Raw genomic sequence first — 19,096 nt, 5'->3', positions numbered from 1 at the left:
AACAAAAAAAGAGCCAGGCATGGTGGTGTACACCTGTAGTCCCAGCTACTGGGGAGGCTGAGGCCAGAGGATCGCCTGAGCTAGAGGCTGCAGTGAGCTATGATAACACCACTGCACTCTAGCCCAGGTGACAGAACAAGACCCTGTCTCTGACAAAAGAAAAACAGAAAAAGTAGCGAAATATTATTAACACCTTCATGCCAACTCAAGAGTTTAAATGAAATGGATAAATTCCTTGAAAAAATAGAAATTACCAAAATTAGCTGAAGAAGTAGAAAATCTGAATAGCTTAATATGGTAACTGAATCATAATTAAAAACCTTCCTACAAGGAACACTCTAGACCCAGATGGCTTCAGTGGTGAATTTTATCAAACATTTAAGAAATAACTAATACTAATCTTAGATAAACTCTTTCAGAAAAGAAAGGAAGGAAGGAACAATTTCCAAGTAATTTTATAAAGCTAGTATATTCTTGTTACCAAAACCAAATAAGAACATTGCAATAAAAGAAAATTATAGACCCATATCCTTCATGAACAGTCATGCTTTGCTTAATGACGAGGATACATTCTGAGAAACAAGACATTAGGCAATTTGGTCACTGTACGAACATCACAGGATATACGTACTTACACAAACCTAGATGGTATAGCTTACTACACACCTAGGCTATATGGAGTATCCTAGTACTCCTAGGCTACACACCTGTACAACATATTAATGTACTGAATACAGTAGGCAACTGTAACACAATGTTAAGTATTTGTGTATCGAAACATATCTAAATATAGAAAAAGTACAGTAAAAATACAGTACGATAATCTTATGGGACCACTGTCATGTATATGCAGTCTATCGCTGACTAAAATGTCATTATGCAGTGTGTGACTAGAGATGCATAAATCCTGAACAATATTTGAATAAGTCTGATCCAGTAATACATAAAGATAATACTTCACAATCAAGTGGGGTTATCTTAGGAATGCAAGGTTGGTTCAGCATTCAGAAGGACATAATTCACTATATTAACAGAATAAAGAAAATCCTTATGATCATCTAAATAAATGAAGAAAAGACATGTAACAAAATTCAGTCATCGTTTATGATCAAGAGGATCTGCAAACTAAGGCAATTTCCTCATCCTAATGAAGGGTATCGAAAGCCTATAACTAACATCATACTTAATAATGAGACTGAATGCTTTCTGCTACATTAAGACAAGGGATACACACTCACTACTTTTATTAAACATTGTACTGAAGGTCCTAGACAGGGCTTTAAGCCAGAAAAATGAATAAAATGCATACTGATTAGAAAGAAAGAAGTAAACTATTTTTGTGCTCAGACAACCTGGCCCAGAAGATTCTAAGACATCTTAAAAAGAATAAAGTTTAGAAAGGTTATGGGATACAGCATAAAGAAAAATCAATTATATTTCTCTATACAAGCAACAAACAAATCAAATTATGAACCAAAATCTAGAAATTAAACAAATAAAAACAAGAAACTAAGCAACCTGGTTTTAATACTTATTGTAAAACTAAAGCACAACTATGAAAGAAATAATTGTTAAATTGGACTTCATTAAAAATAAAAACTTCTGTTCTTTCAAAGACAATGTCAAGAGAATGAGAAGATGAGCCACAGACTGTGAGAAAACATTTCTAAGAGATATATCTGATAAAGATCTGTTAACTAAAATATACAAAGAACTCTTAGAACTCAACAATAATGCTCAGGAGGCTAAGGCAGGAAGATCACTTGAAACCAGGAGTTCTAGACCAGTCTGGGTGATAAAGCAAGCCCTCATCTCTAAAAAATTAAAAAAAAAAAAAAAAAAATTAGCAAGGCATGGTGATGTACACCTATAGCCCAAGCTACCAAGGAGGCTGAGACATGGGAATCACTTGAGCCCAGGAGTTCGAGTTATGATGACACCACTGCACTCCAGCCTGGGCGACAGAGTGAAACACCATCTCAAAAAAACCCCACAAAAAACATCCCCCCCCAAAAAAACAAAAGAACAACAACAACAACAAAAAAACACCAAAAACCCAATTTAAAAATGGGCCAAAGACCATAACAGAAATCTCCTCAAAGATGATATACAGATGCAAGATAAGCACATGAAAGAAGTTCCACATCATCTACCATCAGGGAAATGCAAATTAGAACAATGAGATATCGCTACACACCTCTAAAATGGCCCAAATCCAGAACACTGACAACACCAAATGCTGTCAAGGATGTGGAGCAACAGGAGCTCTCACTCATTGCTGGTGGGAATGCAAACAGTACAGCCACCATGGAAGACAGTTTCACAGTTTCTTACAAAACTAAACATACTCTTATCATGTGATCCAGCAATTGTGCTCACTGGTATTTACCCAAAGGAGTTGAAAACTTATGTCCATACAAAAACCTGCACACAGATGTTTATAGCAGTTTTATTCATAACTGACAAAATTTAGATGCAACCAAGTTGTCTTTCAGGAGGCAAATGGATAAATGCCATGAAAAGACACGGAGGAAACTTAAGGGTGTATTACTGAGTGAAAGAAGCCAATGGGAAAAGGCTACATACTATGATTCCAACTATTTGACATTCTGGGAAAGGCGAAATTATGGAGACAATCTGAGGTTTCCAGGAGTTTGGGGGAGGGGAGAAAGGATGAATAGGTAAAACATAGAGGATTTTTAGGGCAATGAAAATACTCAGTATGATACTACAATGATGGACATGTGACATTATATATTTGTTTAAATGCACAGAATACACTACACCCAGAGTGAACTCTAATGTAACCTATGGACTTTGGGTGATTATGAGGAGTCAATGTAGGTTCATTGATTGTAACAAATTGTACCACTCTGGTGGGGATGTTGATAAGGGGGAGGCTGTGCATGAATGGGTAGTGGGTATGCATACAGGAAATCTCTGTACCTTCTTCATTTTGTGAAGTTAAAACTGCTCTAAAAAAATAAAATCTTCAGAAGTTTTTTAAAAAGCAAACTAAGGAAAAAGACAAATAGATCAATGAAATAGACTGGAGCAGAGACTGACAGACTTTTTTCTGTGAAGGTCCAGTTAGTGAATAACAGTCTTTGCAGGTGACCCATGATTGCCATCCCAGATTCTTTTTTTCTTTTCAAACAACCTTTTAAAAATATAAAACCCATTCTTCGGTTGTACACTGTAAAAAACAGGTCATGGGCCAGATGTGGCCCATGGACTGTATTTTATAGACCCTAGACTAAAGAGTCCAGAAACAGATGCCTCCTTATATAGTCAATTTCATTCCCATTTATCCAAGAGAAATGAAAATTTTTATGTCCACACAAAAACTTACACAAAAATGTTCACAGAAGACTTATTCATAACAGCTCCAAATTGGAAACCACCCCAATGTCCATCAATAGGAGAATGGACAAGCAAATTATGGTACTAATATATTCATATGATAGAATATGATTCAGCAATTTTAAAAAAGGACTACTGATTCATGCAACAACATGGATGCATCTCCAAAAATATGTTGTGAGCAAAAGAAGCCTGGTAAAAAAAAAAAAAAAAAAAGTACATATTTTAAGTCACTATAATGTATGAATTCATTTATACAAAGTTTGAGAACAGACAAAACAATACATGGTGAACTAAATCGATAGTGATTGTCAGGGTGTGGGGGTGGGGGTCAGGGAAGGTGGGGTACAAAGAAACTTTCTAGGGTAAATGTCTTGTCTCTTAACAGGCGTGCAGCTTACATGGGTTTATGGGTTTCAACAAATGCAAGATCTGCGCATTTCATGCTATGTAAATTATATCTCCAAAAATAATAGAAGTAAAATGACAGAATATTTCAAAAATTAATGTAGGTAGGTCTTTAACTCTAGATGCTAACAGATGGCCTTTAGTTGATAAAGTAGCAAAGATGACTGATGACAGGTACAGTCACGTACTACATATGAGATTTCAGTCAACTACAGACTACAGATACAACAGTGGTCCCATAAGATTATCACAGAGCTGAAAAATTCCTGTGGCCTAGTGATGTAGTAGCTGTTCAGTCAGAGCACAAGGCATTGCTCCTGTGTTTGTGGTGATGCTAGTGTAAAGAAACCTATTACACTGTCAGTCATATAAAAGTAGAGCACATACAATTATGTACAGTACTTGACAATGATAACCAATGACTGTTGCCATAGACTTACTATACTATCCTTCTTATTTTAGAATGTACTCCTTCTACTTAAAAAACAAAAAAAAAGGGGAGGCTACTGTAAATCAGCCTCAGGCAGGTCCTTTAGGAGGTATTCCAGAAGAAGGCAGTGTTATCACAGGAGATGACAGCTCCATGTGTGTTACTGTCCCTGAAGACCTTCCAGTGGAACAAGACATAAAGGTGGAAGACAGTGATACTGATGATCTTGATCCTGTGTTGGCCTAGGCTAATGTGTGTGTTTGTGTCTCAGTTTTTAATAAAAAAGTTTAAAAAGTAAAAAAAATTAAAAATAAAAAATTTTAAAAATAGAAAAAAGCTTATAGAATAAGGATATAAAGAAAATATTTTTGTACAGTTGTACAATGTCTTTGTGTTTTAAGCTGTTATTAAAAAGTCAAAAAGTTAAAAAAATTAAAAAGTTTTAAAGTAAAAAAGTTACAGCAAGCTATGGTTAATTTATTACTGAAGAAAAAATAATTTTATATCAATTTAGGGTAGTCTAGTACACAGTGTTTATAAAGTCTACAGTACTGTACAGTAATGTCCTAGGCCCTCACATTCACTCACCACTCACTCATCCAGAGCAACTTCCAGTCCCGCAAGGGCCATGCATGGTAAGTGCTCTGTACAGGTATACTGTTTTTTATCTTTTATATTGTATTTTTTCTATGTTTAGATATGCTTAGATACGCAAATACTTACCATTGTATTACAACTGCCTATAGTATTCACATGCTGTACAGGTTTGTAGCCTAGGAGCAATAGGCTATATATTATATAGCCTAGGTGTGTAGTAGGCTATACCATATCTAGGTTTGTGTAATTACACTCTATGTGATATTCCCACAACGACAAAATCACCTAACACATTTCTCAGATCGTATCCCTGTCATTAAGCAACATATGCCTGTATTACTCTTCAAGGTAGACACCTGGGAGACATATCAAATACAAGACTTCATCGTTGCTATTATGCAACATTCATTCTGTTTGTGTTACAGAAAATAATCAGCTACAAAGTTAATTGGAAAAAAGAAACAGGACTCCAACTTTGACTTTAAAAAAAGATACACAATTATAGATAAAAGACTGGTAGAGAAAACTTCAGAAAATTAACACCAAGTATGACTGGGTGATAGGATTATGGGCAACATTTTCATTTCTAGACATTTCTGTGATTTCAAATTTTGTACAATAAACATCAACTATTTTTATTATTAGAAAATGTTCTCCGAAAACATTAGAAAAGCAGTCTCATTCCCACTTCAAATGTTTTGTGGCCATCTCAAATCCTTTATGTAGCAAAGCACCTAGCCAGCTCACTTCTCCATTTTCTCTGAAAGGTTCTCAGTAAACCTACCCACCATGCCAAGAACTTTATATACACCATCTCATTTAATCAGCACAATTCTATAAGACAGATATTATTATCCCCTTTTAACCGATACAATTCTCAAAGGCAAGTACTATTATTATCCTCATTTAAGGACAAAACACCAAAACCCGGAGAGGTTAAGTAATTTTGCCATAGCTAATAATGAGCAGAGCCTGGATTTGAACCGAGGCAGCTTTATTCCAGTTTCCAGGGTGGGCTCTGAAGTACCTGGCTGTACTGCATCTGCAGAAGGCAGCCTGAGCAGCTGCGACTCCTACGTGTAACAAGCGCTCTCTGAGTGTGTCAGTCCATTTAATGTACACATATAATCTCATTTAAGAAGTTTAAAAAGAAATGAATTCACGATTATGACGAGAAGGTAGACACATCCTGAATCACACATTGTACAGAACCACAATCACCTTCCGTTAAAGTTACAGTAAGATTACTGAGCCAGTCCAAGACTACTTAATATTTCTATAAACATCTGTGCCCACAGTACCTATCTACATCCCACATTACACTGTATTAATTCATTGCACAATATAGTTTCATTCTATAAACCTTTCTGTTGTGATCTTTCAAAAGAGATCAAATTAGGATGTACTTAATACAAAATTTCCTAATTTTCTCTGCATTATTAAGGATCAGATGACATTACACAAAAAAATGAAAAGCATCAGACAAGTATACAGCATTGTTTTTCTCGCTATTAAAGATTAGAAATTCCCAATTATTTATCCAAAATGGAGAAGGTTAACTAGTCAGTCATTCCTTTAACAGCCAACGTGGCTCCACTAATTTTCCTGACCATATTCTGCTAATCTATTCTTTTAGAGCACAGATACTCAGTGTAGGCGAATCTATTCTTTTAGAGCACAGATTCTTAGAGTGTGGTCTCTGACCAGAACAATTAGGGTCACCTGGGAGTGGTTAGAAATATTAAACACAAATTCTCAGCACCAGCACAACCTGCTGAAATCTAGGGAGGGGCCAGCAATCCCATGTAAAGCCTGCAGTGATCTTGCTGGATGCTCAAGTTTGAGAACCACTACTTTGCAGTATCTGACCAAAATGATGGCTGATTTGAATCCAGGTGATTTGGAACTAATTTAAAACCTTTATCCAAGAAGAGCTCCAGGCAAAATCAAGCTCTGTTTTCTAAATATTCTACGTATTCTAAAAAAAAAAAAATCCCCAAAAACCTTATTAAAAAAAAAAAAAACCCTAATCTAACCCCCTGTGAAGAAGGTTTACCTTACAAACTATTTTGGGCCCTTTTCAGATTTATCAGTAAAAAGAAAGGACTTAAAGGATTTCTAAGACCACAAAAGCAAACTTTTATCAACCTTAAAATTAGAAAGCTTCTGGACCCCTTAGCCAAATAACATAACACTTTCCTCTTTCTACCAGCTTCTGGCTTCCTTCTGCCATCTTCTCTGGGCACAGCAGTATCTTGCAACACCTGTGGCTAGGAGAGTAATTTGACTGCCTATATGGCTTCTAAATCCCATGTAAGCTCATCTTCTTTGCTTTCCGTCTAGCGGGCAAATGTTTAGGTTATTTTCAGTAGAAAATGAGAGCATGCTCCCCCAAAAAGAAAATATCAAGTTTCGCTACTGTTGAAATGGAGAAATTGTTTTATTTTATTGTTTTTTAAAATCCTATCATGCCTTAACATTGCCACATTGTTAAAATGGCTTAAGTTTTTTCTATTCTAAATATTTTCTTCAAGAGTAACACAAAATTTGGGGCCAGGCGCAGTGGCTCATGCCTGTAATCCTAGCACTCTGGGAGGCTGAGGAGGGTGGATCGTTTGAGCTCAGAAGTTTGAGACCAGCCCGAGCAAGAGCGAGACCCCATCTCTATTAAAAATAGAAAGGAATTAGCTGAACAACTAAAAATATATAGAAAAAATTAGCTGGGCATGGTGGCGCATGCCTGTAGTCCCAACTACTCCGGAGGCTGAGGCAGGAGGATTGCTTGAGCCCAGGAGTTTGAGGTTGCTATGAGCTAGGCTGACGCCGTGGCACTCTAGCCCGGGCAACAGAGTGAGACTCTGTCTCAAAACAAAACAAAACAAAACAAAGAAAGAGTAATACAAAATTTGGAATGAGAAAGGGGAAATAATCACAAACATCAAGAATGTCTAAGAATTGTAAGAATTTTTGCACAGCTCTAAGTCAACAAATTTTAAAGACTGAATGAAAAGAATTTTCTATTAAAATATAAACTGGGATGGGTGCAGTGGCTCATGCCAGTAATCCTAGCGCTTTGGGAGGCTAAGGAGGGAGGATGCCTTGAGGCCAGGAGTTCGATACCAGCCTGAGCAACATAGTGAGACCTCATCTCTACAAAAAACAAAATAAAACAAAACAAAAGACTAGCTGGGCATGGCAGCATGCCCATGTAGCCCCAGCTACTAGAGAGACTGAGGTGGGAGGATCACTTGAGCCCAGGAGTTTGAGGTTGCAGTGAGCTATGATGATGCCACTGCACTATGGCCCGGGCAACAGAGAGAGACCTTCTCTCAAAAAAACAACCACTTTTATCTATATCTATATAAACTGTAAAACTGACCCAAGGGCAGGCTGGAGTGTAGTGGTGCAAAATAGCTCACTGCAGCCTCAAACTCCTGGACTCCAGTGATCCTCCTGCCTTAGCCTCCCAAGTAGCTAGGACTACAGGTACCTGCCACCACGCCCAGCTAATTTTTATTTTTTGTAGAGATGGGGTTCTCAATATGTTGCCCGGGCTGGACTCAAACTCCTGGCCTCAAGTAAACCCTTGGCCTCCCAAAGTGCTGGGATTACAAGTGTGAGTCACAAAGCCAGCCAATTTAGACTTTTCTAAAAGAAAACTACATTGACCCAAGAGACCAAAAGCCTAAAAGGGCCAATATCTATAGAAAACAGCAAGATCTTGTTGAAGATCTTAAGTCACTTCCCAGGGTAGAGGAGGTGGGGGGAGGGGAGCAAGGCTTCAGGCCCACAGAGTTGTCAGGCAAAATCTCTCAGTTCTTCAAGGAATGCATCATTCCAATGCTATTTAAACTTCTGGAGAGTACATGTGAAGAAATTCCAAATCCTTTTTGACCAAGTTAACATAACATCGATATAAACCTGACAAAGGAGAAAAAGAACTACGGATCAAGGTCATTATTGATTAGTAAGAAACAAAATTCTAAATGAAACACTAACAATTAAAATTCAACAATATATTAACTTTTAATTTTACAATTATAGAGATGGTTCAATTTGATATTAGGAAACCTACTGAGGTAATCTGTCAAACAAAAGCAAAAATCACAAGGTAATCACCATAGGTGTTAAAAAGGAATTTTATGAAATCTAACATCTGATAAAAGAGGACTAGATTATGCCACAATGTAGGAAGAAATACACTACTGATCACAAACTAAAGCTCAATTATTCTTAGTAATAAAATGCTAGATAACATCTCCATTTAAGTCAGATACGAGACAGGATACCCAAATACATAAACATTGGTATAAATACTGGCAAGGAGAAGAGGAAAAGTATCAATAATGCAAAAGATGACTGACTACTCGGGAAACCCAGGAGAATCTCCTGAAAACATACTAAATAGGAGAATCCCATGAAGTGGCCAGATCATCAGCATGACATACACACATCAACCTCTTTCCTACATTAAAACTGCAGCCAGTTAGATAACGAAATAGAAAAACCTGCCCCCAATAGCAACAAAAAACCCGTAATATATCCCAGAAACAATAAGATATATTACCTAGAAAAAGAAACTATACTGTGCTTCTGAGCAACATAAGACACCACGAAAAGATAACTTGTATGCATAGGATAAGGCACCTCAGGAAACCACAAAACTGTTAAAATGCCACATCCCTCCTAAAACGATTTACAAGATTCAGTACAATTCCAACCAAAATCTCAAGATTTGTTTTTAAGACTTTGAAAAAACAGTCCTAAAGTTTATCTGAAACAGTGGTTCTCAACCCTGCTGTTATGAAAATCATCTGAGAAACTGTACACTCACTACCTTAATGTCCACACCACATAATGCCCAACTCATACTTAATTGTTCTGCAGGGGGGGTTTAGGTATCACATTTTTTAAGAACTCCCCAGGTAACTGTGATGTGTAGCTAGAGCTGAGAACCACACATTTGAAAGAATAACCAGTATAGTCATATACTAAAATTCATTATATAACTAGGATAATAAGTTTCTGGCACAGGAAACAAGCAAAGATGAGTGGAACTAAAGAAAGGGCCCAGAATTAGACCCAAACCCTGTATAATTGAAAAGTGAATAAAGTATATACCAAAAATAGCAAATCGTATCAGTGGGAAAAAAGATGGATTACCAATATCTAAATAAGTGGCACTAAGGTGACCATAATTTGGAAATATACTGCTGGATCTCTACATCTCATTCTTTAAGTCAAAATAAACTAAGTTAAAGATTCAAGGAATAAAGAGGAAAATACCAGAGAATATTTCATAATTTTGAAATAAAGCAAGTATTTTTAAATGTGACATAAAACCTAAAAGCCGTAAGGAAAAAAAAGGGAAAAATTTGTTTCTATAAAAACTGAAAACATACATTTGGTAAAAACACAATCCATGTCATATTGTAAACCTACGTGACCATATTCCTGGTAATACAGACTCTGGCAAATAAAAAACGGGAAAAACATTTATTAAAAGGCTTAAAACTTTTAATATACAAAGAATATTAATCTAAACCAACAAGAAAAAATGGGAAACAATTCAAGATAAAAATGGACAGAGAATATGAGCAATTAGTAAAATACAAATGCCCATGAACTTATGAAAGGACATGCCTAACAAAGACGACAAAAATCTGCCTAACAGAATGACAAATAAGTAAAAGGATGTTAATAGATAGTGCTGCTGAGGATTTGGATAGGGACTTAATTTGCTCTTGGTGAAGGGGTAATTTGCACAATATTTCTGGAGAGTATTTGGCCGTATCTATGCTTACTAAAAATGTCAATCTTCTAATCCAGAAATTCTACTTCCAAGAAATTATCCAGCAGATACACTCAGTTGTACAAAGATGTATCTACATATATGTTCAAAGCAAAACTGAGACAACAGCAAAATACTGGGAAAAAACCTAAATGCTCAGCCTACTGGGCACAAGTCCTATAAATTAAGATATACCCAAATCAGGGACTACTACTGCACCTATGAAGAATGACTGACAGCTGTACGGAACATGCAATGATTTCCAACTTGGACTATTAAGTGGTGGGTGGCGAGGGGAATATCTGTGCTCCTAGAAAGATGTCATGCTATGCTACTCTTTATGTCTAGGGGAGACACCTCCACACATACACTCCTCTCTATGCTCTGTATGCCTCGACCATCTCTGGCAAGACAGATAAGAAATAGTAGTTGCCTTAAAGTTCAAAAATTCAGGGAGATTAACTTTTCAGTTCTTATTTCTTTGTTTTTTTAATAGTTATTTGTTGTTAAACCATGTGCATGTTTACTTTCTAAAAACAAAACTTGTAACAAAGTCTTTGACCCATTAATTCTGCTTTTCAGACTCTGTTCCTTGATGCACGGGGATATGCCTATGCGAGCACGTATTCACAGCAGCATTGTCTGTACTAGTGAAAATTCAAAAACAATCCAAATGTACATCAGAGGATTAGATGAATTATTGTGTATCACATAATGGAATATTTTGCTATCAGTAGGAAAATAAAAAATCCACATACCCTGACAGGGAAAGACATCTAGGGTACACTGTCAAGTAAAACAGCAAGGTGCTTGTATAGTTTGGTTTCGTTCTGTATTTTTAAAGGGTGTGTGTTAATAATATTTATATAGAAGTAGTTATCTGTGAGGAGAAGGACAGCTCTTTTTCTATTATTTGAATTATTTCATAGGAAATATGTATTTCCTTTGTAAAGATAATTTTTAAAACAAAATTATCTTTTAAAAAAAGCTTCTTTTCCTCTGTATGCATTTCAAAATCTTAGCTGGCCCTGTATCATGTTACAGAGAAGAAATGGTTTAAAGTGGACTTGTCTCTTGCTCTTACTTTTTCAAAAACGCTGGTCTCCCTCCTCCCGTCAGCTGCTTTGGGACACCTATGGGAAATGAGAGACTGCCCCCACCACACCAATGTGGCTTACTTTCCAAATAGTGAACATTCACAAAGTGGTATTTTCAAAGATCACTCTGTACAAAGGAACCCCGGGATGGAACGAAAAACCTGAGCAGACAGGGGAACATGATATGTTACACATATACTCGGCAAAATCCAAACCCCTAGATAAAACTCCACAGGACAGAAAGCAGACAACAACCAAAACAACACTTCCTTCACAAATAAATTGTAAGGATCCTACAAACTAATAGATTCTTAAGAGCTACATTAACTGATTGAAATATGGGTTATTCATATTTTTAATAAAAATCTATAAAAACAAATTATGACATGAGATTACTGGATGATGTGATCAAATTGTTCATTTATTTACATGTAATAATGGCCGTGTGTTTAGGTCTACAGAGTCTAACTTTACATATTATCAAAGGCTCTCCAAGTGTGGTCCAGGATCCCAGACCCTTTCAGGGAGGCCATGACATCAAAACTGTTTCCATAAAATACTAAGACATGATTTGATTTGTCTCTTTCACTCTCATTCTCTCTTAAGAACACACTGGAGTTTTCCAGATGCTTTGTGATGTGTGATGCCACTGTGCTGGACAGCTAATGAAATGTGTACTTGTGTTTTAAAATTCTGTTTTAGTATCTAACATGGTAAATATTAAGAAATATAATGTACATTTTAAAGAAATCTCTTTGGGGTGTTCAATAAATGCTAAGATTGATTACTCAGGAGTCCTAAGATCAAAAAGTTTAAGAACCACTGCATTGTGATATTATGTCCACTTCTTTACATGATTTAAATTCTCCAATGAAATGAGTTTTTAAAAACAGGTATGGAGTGGAGTGATGAGTGAATTAGGAAAAGGAACAAATATTCATCTATCCAGGGAACTACAAACGCATGAGAAATCCCTTTGCAATCTGATCCTAAAAAACACCTCCATACACAGACCGTCCTTCAAATGCCAGGTAAAAGCAAAATTTAAGTTCATGTTCTCCTCTGCTAACATTTCAAAAGAGATAAATGCAATTTCAATCTTGAGAATTACTTCAGTTTTAGTTCTTAAGTTAAAAAAATTCCTCTCCTTACCTACAACAGCCACAGGATTTCACATCCATCCCTCAATGTTGTCATTAACCTGGTGGGGAAATTGTACTCTACTCGTATTTCTCCCTTACCCTTATTTGAGACTAATCAAATCCAAACAATAGCCCAACCTGTTTTTCTATTCTGGAATGTGCTGAATTCCACTGCCTGAAATAGGTGCACTGGTGGCTGTAGTTTAGAAGCCTTTGGTCACAGAACTTCTGCAGTGTTTGGTGCTTCAAACGAATCAGCCTGCATTTCTTTCTCTGTGCTCTTCTTCCCTGTCAGCCTTCATCTTTTTTAGCTGTCTCATATCTATCTTGGCACCTGCTTTCCCCTCTTCTCGAAGTTCAGTTGCTACTCTAGGCAGCAACTGCAAGGCTGGTGGCTGCAAACCCCAGCCCAGACCTTTCCCTGGAACAGCTCTCCACCTTCTGGGGGCCTCTGAACCACCTGGAGGCTTGTTAAAGCCCAGAGTGCAGCCTCTACCCCCACTACCAGCCTCTACCCCCACTACCGGCCTCTACCCCCACTGCCGAGTCTGGAGATCTGCATTTCTAACAGCTCCCAAAGGTGCTGATGCTGCTGGTCCAGGGACCCCACCTGAAGATCCACTGCTCTATTGCTTCCTTTGGGACCTGGGGGCCCATGCTTCTCCCTGGCTCTGCCACCTCTTCCCTGTTAACCGTGGCAGGTAACTGACCTCCTCGGAACAGTTTCTTCACCAGTAAAAATCAGTAAAATGGAGATGGTGACAAGAGATCTCTTACTGAAGGGTTGTAAAGGGCATATGCTAATAAGTACTTCACCAATAGGTAAAGTAGAGATAAAAAGCATCCTTTACCAGATTTACTGATGCAATAAAAAGGTGATTTCCAACAGGGTTGCCCCTTTGAACCATGTGGTCCTATTTCCACACATTTTTCTCAGAGGTTAAAAACCAGCTATCAGTCCAAAGGCATTCCCTATCATTTTCCAACTGCCCGAACTGCAAGCTATCCTTCTGATGGCTTCTTTAAGAACTCTCATTTTAGGCTGGACATCGTGGCTCACACCTGTAATGCTAGTACTTTGGTAGGCTGAGGCAGGAGGATCGCTTGAGCCCAGGAGTTCAAGACCAGTCTGGGCAACAGCAAGACCCTGTCTCTACAAAAATAAAATTTAAACATTAGCTGGACATGGTGGCGCACACTTTTAGTCCCAGCTACTTGAGAAGCTGAGGTGGGAGGATTGCTTGAGCCCAGGAGCTCAAGACCAGTCTGGGCAACAGCGAGACCCCGTCTCTACAAAAATAAAATTTAAACATTAGCTGGACGTGGTGGCGCACACTTTTAGTCCCAGCTACTTGAGAGGCTGAGGTGGGAGGATGGCTTGAGCCCAGGAGTTCGAGGCTGCAGCGAGCTATGATGACGCCACTGCACTCCAGCCCCAGGAAACAGAGTGAAACTCTGTCTTAAAAAAAAAAAAATTGGCCGGGCGCGGTGGCTCACGCCTGTAATCCTAGCACTCTGGGAGGCCGAGGTGGGCGGATCGTTTGAGCTCAGGAGTTCGAGACCAGCCTGAGCAAGAGCAAGACCCCATCTCTACTAAAAATAGAAAGAAATTATATGGACAGCTAAAAATATATATAGAAAAAATTAGCCGGGCATGGTGGTGCATGCCTGTAGTCCCAGCTACTCGGGAGGCTGAGACAGGAGGATCCCTTGAGCTCAGGAGTCTGAGGTTGCTGTGAGCTAGGCTGACGCCACGGCACTCACTCTAGCCTGGGCAACAGAGTGAGACTCTGTCTCAAAAAAAAAAAAAAAAAAAAATTAAAAAATCTCATTTTAAAGACAGATATGGGGCAGAGATCTTTATCCCAGAAAGAAGGGCTCTGGATAGCAAATCTGACTCTGCCAAACATGAGTGGCACGTGGATAGGAGGAACAGGAATGGGCCATGAATCCCATCTTAATATGCTCCTCGGAGGGAAAAGCCCATGTTTAAGCAGGAAACATTCAAAGCACTTCAGCTCACTTACCTTGGTCATGCCTCCTGCCTGTGGCGTGTTCAGTCCCGCGTGGCTGGCCATTTGCGGGGAAACCTGCGTTAAGGTCTCAGCCAACACACTGCTTGTGGCCCCCTGCATGGCTGGAGTAGGGTACGGCATTCCAGCTCCCCTTCCTCTGCCAGCAGCCCCAAGAGATCCATTCATGACTTGCGCCTGCCCTTGCTGGGCTGGATTCATTAAGCTATGGCCAGAGTTACTATTGAGGAGGCCTGGGTGGGTCTGGTTAAAGTTAGCATTCATGCAGATCCCAGGCCCAGTCTGTGATGTGGCAGGGCTGCTGGTCACTAGGCCCACTTGCTTTTGTGCTTGCGGATTCAGTGCTTGGGAAGCAGGGGGGGTGGGCCCAGAGGTGCTGGCTGCCTGTTTGGGCAGGCTAGGGGCTGAAGAATCTCCCTGGTTCAGAGGGCTCTTGCCCATGGCACCCAGGCTGGCCATGTTCGCACTGTTCGGCTGCCCTTGAGCCTGGCCACCGAGGCCCTGCTGCACGGGGCTGCTGGCACTCACATTTCCTATTCCTGGGTTGATACTAGAGCCGCTGCCTCCTCGCAGAAGCTCCGACAGTTGTTTATGTTTGGAAGCAGCATCTGGAACGAGGTTCCCACTGTTTAAAAGGCCTAATTCTCCTCCATTGGGGATCAGCTCATCGGGAAGATCATTTTCCAAGTCAAACAATGATCCAAAATCTAGAAATTAAACAGAAACGGAAATGAGAAACTAAGCAACCATAACAGCTCTCTAATTGTCACACGTTACTATGATCTTAACCTAATGGGGCACTTAACACGGAACACTAGCATGTCTTCAGAGTAATGTCGAAATGATTCACAAGTTTGTGTGGGAAAATAAACCAAGGAAAAATATTTTTCAAATTCTGAAGGAGGAAAAGTTAAACAGAGACACTGCACTCCAGCCCGAGTGACAGAGCAAGACCCTGGAAGGAAAGGAAGGAAGGAAGGAAAACATGTGTGTGTAGAAAAGTAATTGGGCATTGGGTTAGATGAACAGCAACTGAGGAAATTAAAGCTCAATCTTAAATGATTATATATTTAAAAGTTAAATTATCAAAAAAACTAGCCTTAAATGAAATCAGTGATTTCTCAAAGTGTTGAAGATACCGGAAATAATAATAAAGGCATAAGCCAAAACTAAAAATTTAAAGTTAAAAATAAAATAAGAACTTGACAGTACTTTTATTTATACGAAAGGGGTAAATGTTAATGAGCAGCACACAGACTGCCAACTACAGGTGGACAAAGGACAGTGCCAATCACCAGCCCAAAGGAAGGTAAAACAGTGAACAAAACACATCTTCCCTGGGCATGAAAGAAACAGAAGTGAAAGCAATCCCCTTTTTCTGGTCCCTCTCAAAGTAACTCTTTTCTCAAGTGTGGTCTATGCGCCATGTCTACCCTCTCACCCCCCATGTACTCTCCAACCCACAACCACCAGGCTGCACACACATGTGCAAACGAGGGACCACACAGAAAAGGTTCATCTTAGCATTATCTGTAACAGCAACAACAGTAACAAAACCACAAAAAATACCCACAGTCAGCTTAGCCTAGTGGTTACAGACTCTAGACTGGGACTGCCTGCATGTGAACCCCAGCTCTGCCTCCAGCTCCCCACTTATTAGCTGTGTTGACCTTGGGGAAGGTACTGAGGCAAAATGAGTCCCCTTTCTTTGCCCCAGTTTCCTCATCTGGAAACTAGGGGCAGCAATGGCCCCTACATCTCTTAAGGTGGTTGTGAGGACTCCATGAGTTAATAAATGTAAAGCCCAAGAACAAACAGTGCCTGTGGGTGGTAAACGCTCAGTACTAGCTACCATTACTGTTACCCAGGAACAGAAGGTTTAATAAATTGCTCTATGATATTATAAAACAGTATACATCTATTAAATAATTGTGATGACTGTTAAATGTAGGAAGAAATGTATGTTATGGACAAACATGCAAATGGAAAATGTATGCAAAATGGCACACAGAGTAAGATTAGAACTATTGAAGTACGTTAATATAGGCAACGGCCGGAAAGTAACAAGCCAAAAGCAAAAGGAGTCACATGTGGTGGGGTGGTGTGTGCATGTGGCTTTTTTTTTTTTTTAACCCAACACACCCATCTTTAGAAAATTAAAAACTTTTTTCCCCATTGTGGCAGACTCTAACATCTGCTTACACAACACACTCCCCTTTGCTGCTGGCAAAACCACGTGATCCCGAGGTGGCTGTCTGGCAGGCCCCTCTGAGGAAGGGCAACACCTTCCTGGCCACGGGAGACAGTGTCCAGATAAGCCAACCACTGTGATCCCGGTCCCCTTGCAGGCGACACAATCCCAGCTGCAGGAATCTGAAGGTACACTGACCAAGACCAAGACCAAGACCAAGACATTCTGGAAAAGGTTTTCCTTCCTCATAGTAAGGGATGCTCAGAAAGACATCTCCCTTTTCTTCACTAGATTTCGTCATGGGACTAGGACAACCATCTTGCCACCAGGACAGCAGATACCACTCTCACACTAAGGAAGGCCGCAGTAAAAAACATCAACACCTGGGTTGGTAAAGTCATCTCTGAGCTGCTGAATTATCCAACCCTGGAACCTCCCACCTTCAGACTTTTTATTATGTGAGAAAATACATTTACTATCGTTTAGGCCATTTTAGCTGGAGTTTTATGTTACTGCAGCTGAACATATCCTGATATATTCATCGCATCTATGGATAAAGTTCAAACTCCTTAGCATGGCACACGAGGCCATCAGAACTGGGCCCAGACTTCTTCTCATTCTTCTTTTACCAGGCACCTCCGGATGTGCCCTACTTTCCAGCCATAACAGTGCGAGCTGTCACATGCATCAGTAATCTTTATTCTGGATGCTCTCTCTCTCTCTCGGTCTAAAAAAACCAGTCCCTACTGGGATTAAAAACAGTGACTAGGAAGACTTATTTGGGCTACCACTGCAGAATTGCCCAGTCCCTCTTTTCAGCCTTGCAAACCACCTCTAACATACACCTGTTTCTTCCCACCTGACTACAAGGAATGCAGTGTTACTTGCTGAGGGTGTACACACAAAGTCTTTGCAGAATCTCTCTGAGAGTAATCTGCAGACAGCGTGATCACCTTCCTCCAAGTACTTCAGTATACATCCCCTAAGAACATCCTTTACATAATCACCTTACACTTGTCAAATTCAGGAAATGTAACATTGATACAATACTTAACATGTTGCCCTTACTCAAGTTTTGCTGGTTGTCCCAATAATGCCCTTCATCACATGTATTTTCCTGATCCAAGATCCAATTCAGGATCCCACTGCATCTAGTTGCCATATGTCTATCATCTAGTTTAATCTAGAAAGATTCCTCAGCCTTTGTCTTCCATAACTGACATTTTTAAGAGCAGAGGGCAGTTGTTTTGTAGAAGGTCCCTCAATTTGGGATGCCTCATCATGGTCACAGGACACATCATTTAAGAGACAGGAACGTGATCCTGGAAAGAGCAGACAGCTCATGGAAGGGCACAGGGCTTGGACCTGGTGGACTAGCCAGCTGGCTTCTGTGTCTCAACGCACTTCTCTGGGTTCCATTCCATTGCTTTTATACTATTGTGTTGTCCTAAATTTGGAGATTCACTAAAGTCTCCAGATACAGAGATCACATGAATTACAGTTTAAAAAAAAAAAAAAAAATCCTCTCCAACATAACTACTGTTTTGTGTTTGCTGCCTCCCAGGCTTTGTCTGCATGTATACAGGCTTTCTCTCAGTAACGCTTTAATAATCACTTTTTTCCCAACACAAAGAAATGGTAGTGTTTGAGGTGGTGGATACCCTAACTGCCCTGATTTTACCATTACACATGGTACACGTGTAATGAAAGTATCACTCTGCACCCCGTAGATACATACAATTATTACGTGTCAACTAAACATAAAAGGAAAAAAATAAAATATATCCTCACCCAAATAACTACCTTTTTTTTTTTTTTTTTGAGACAGAGTCTCGCTCTGTTGCCCGAGCTAGAGTGTCGTGGCATCAAGCTCACAGCAACCTCAAACTCCTGGGCTTAAGCAATCCTTCTGCCTCAGCCTCCCGAGTAGCTGGGACTATAGGCATGCACCACTATGCCTGGCTAATTTTTTTCTATATATATTTTTAGCTGTCTAGATCCTTTCTTCCTATTTTTAGTAGAGACGGGGTCTCACTCTTCCTCA

The 19,096-nt window shown here is 39.4% G+C and overlaps 1 protein-coding gene across 2 annotated transcripts in view; it reads right to left on the bottom strand.

Moving 5' to 3' along the window:
* The window catches only part of CREBBP (CREB binding protein), a 136,970-nt gene that overhangs the window by 94,536 nt on the left and 23,338 nt on the right, over positions 1-19,096 (bottom strand). For both annotated transcript variants that reach the window (XM_069487007.1, XM_069487008.1), the window contains exon 2: positions 14,856-15,568. In XM_069487007.1, coding sequence (XP_069343108.1) covers positions 14,856-15,568 — 713 coding nt within the window. The remainder of the gene's footprint in view (positions 1-14,855; positions 15,569-19,096) is intronic.

This window comes from Eulemur rufifrons, chromosome 14, assembly GCF_041146395.1.
Source record: "Eulemur rufifrons isolate Redbay chromosome 14, OSU_ERuf_1, whole genome shotgun sequence".
Lineage (NCBI taxonomy): Eukaryota > Metazoa > Chordata > Mammalia > Primates > Lemuridae > Eulemur > Eulemur rufifrons.
The sequence above is the reverse complement of the archived record's forward strand: the minus strand, read 5'-3'. Positions and strand labels throughout refer to the sequence as shown.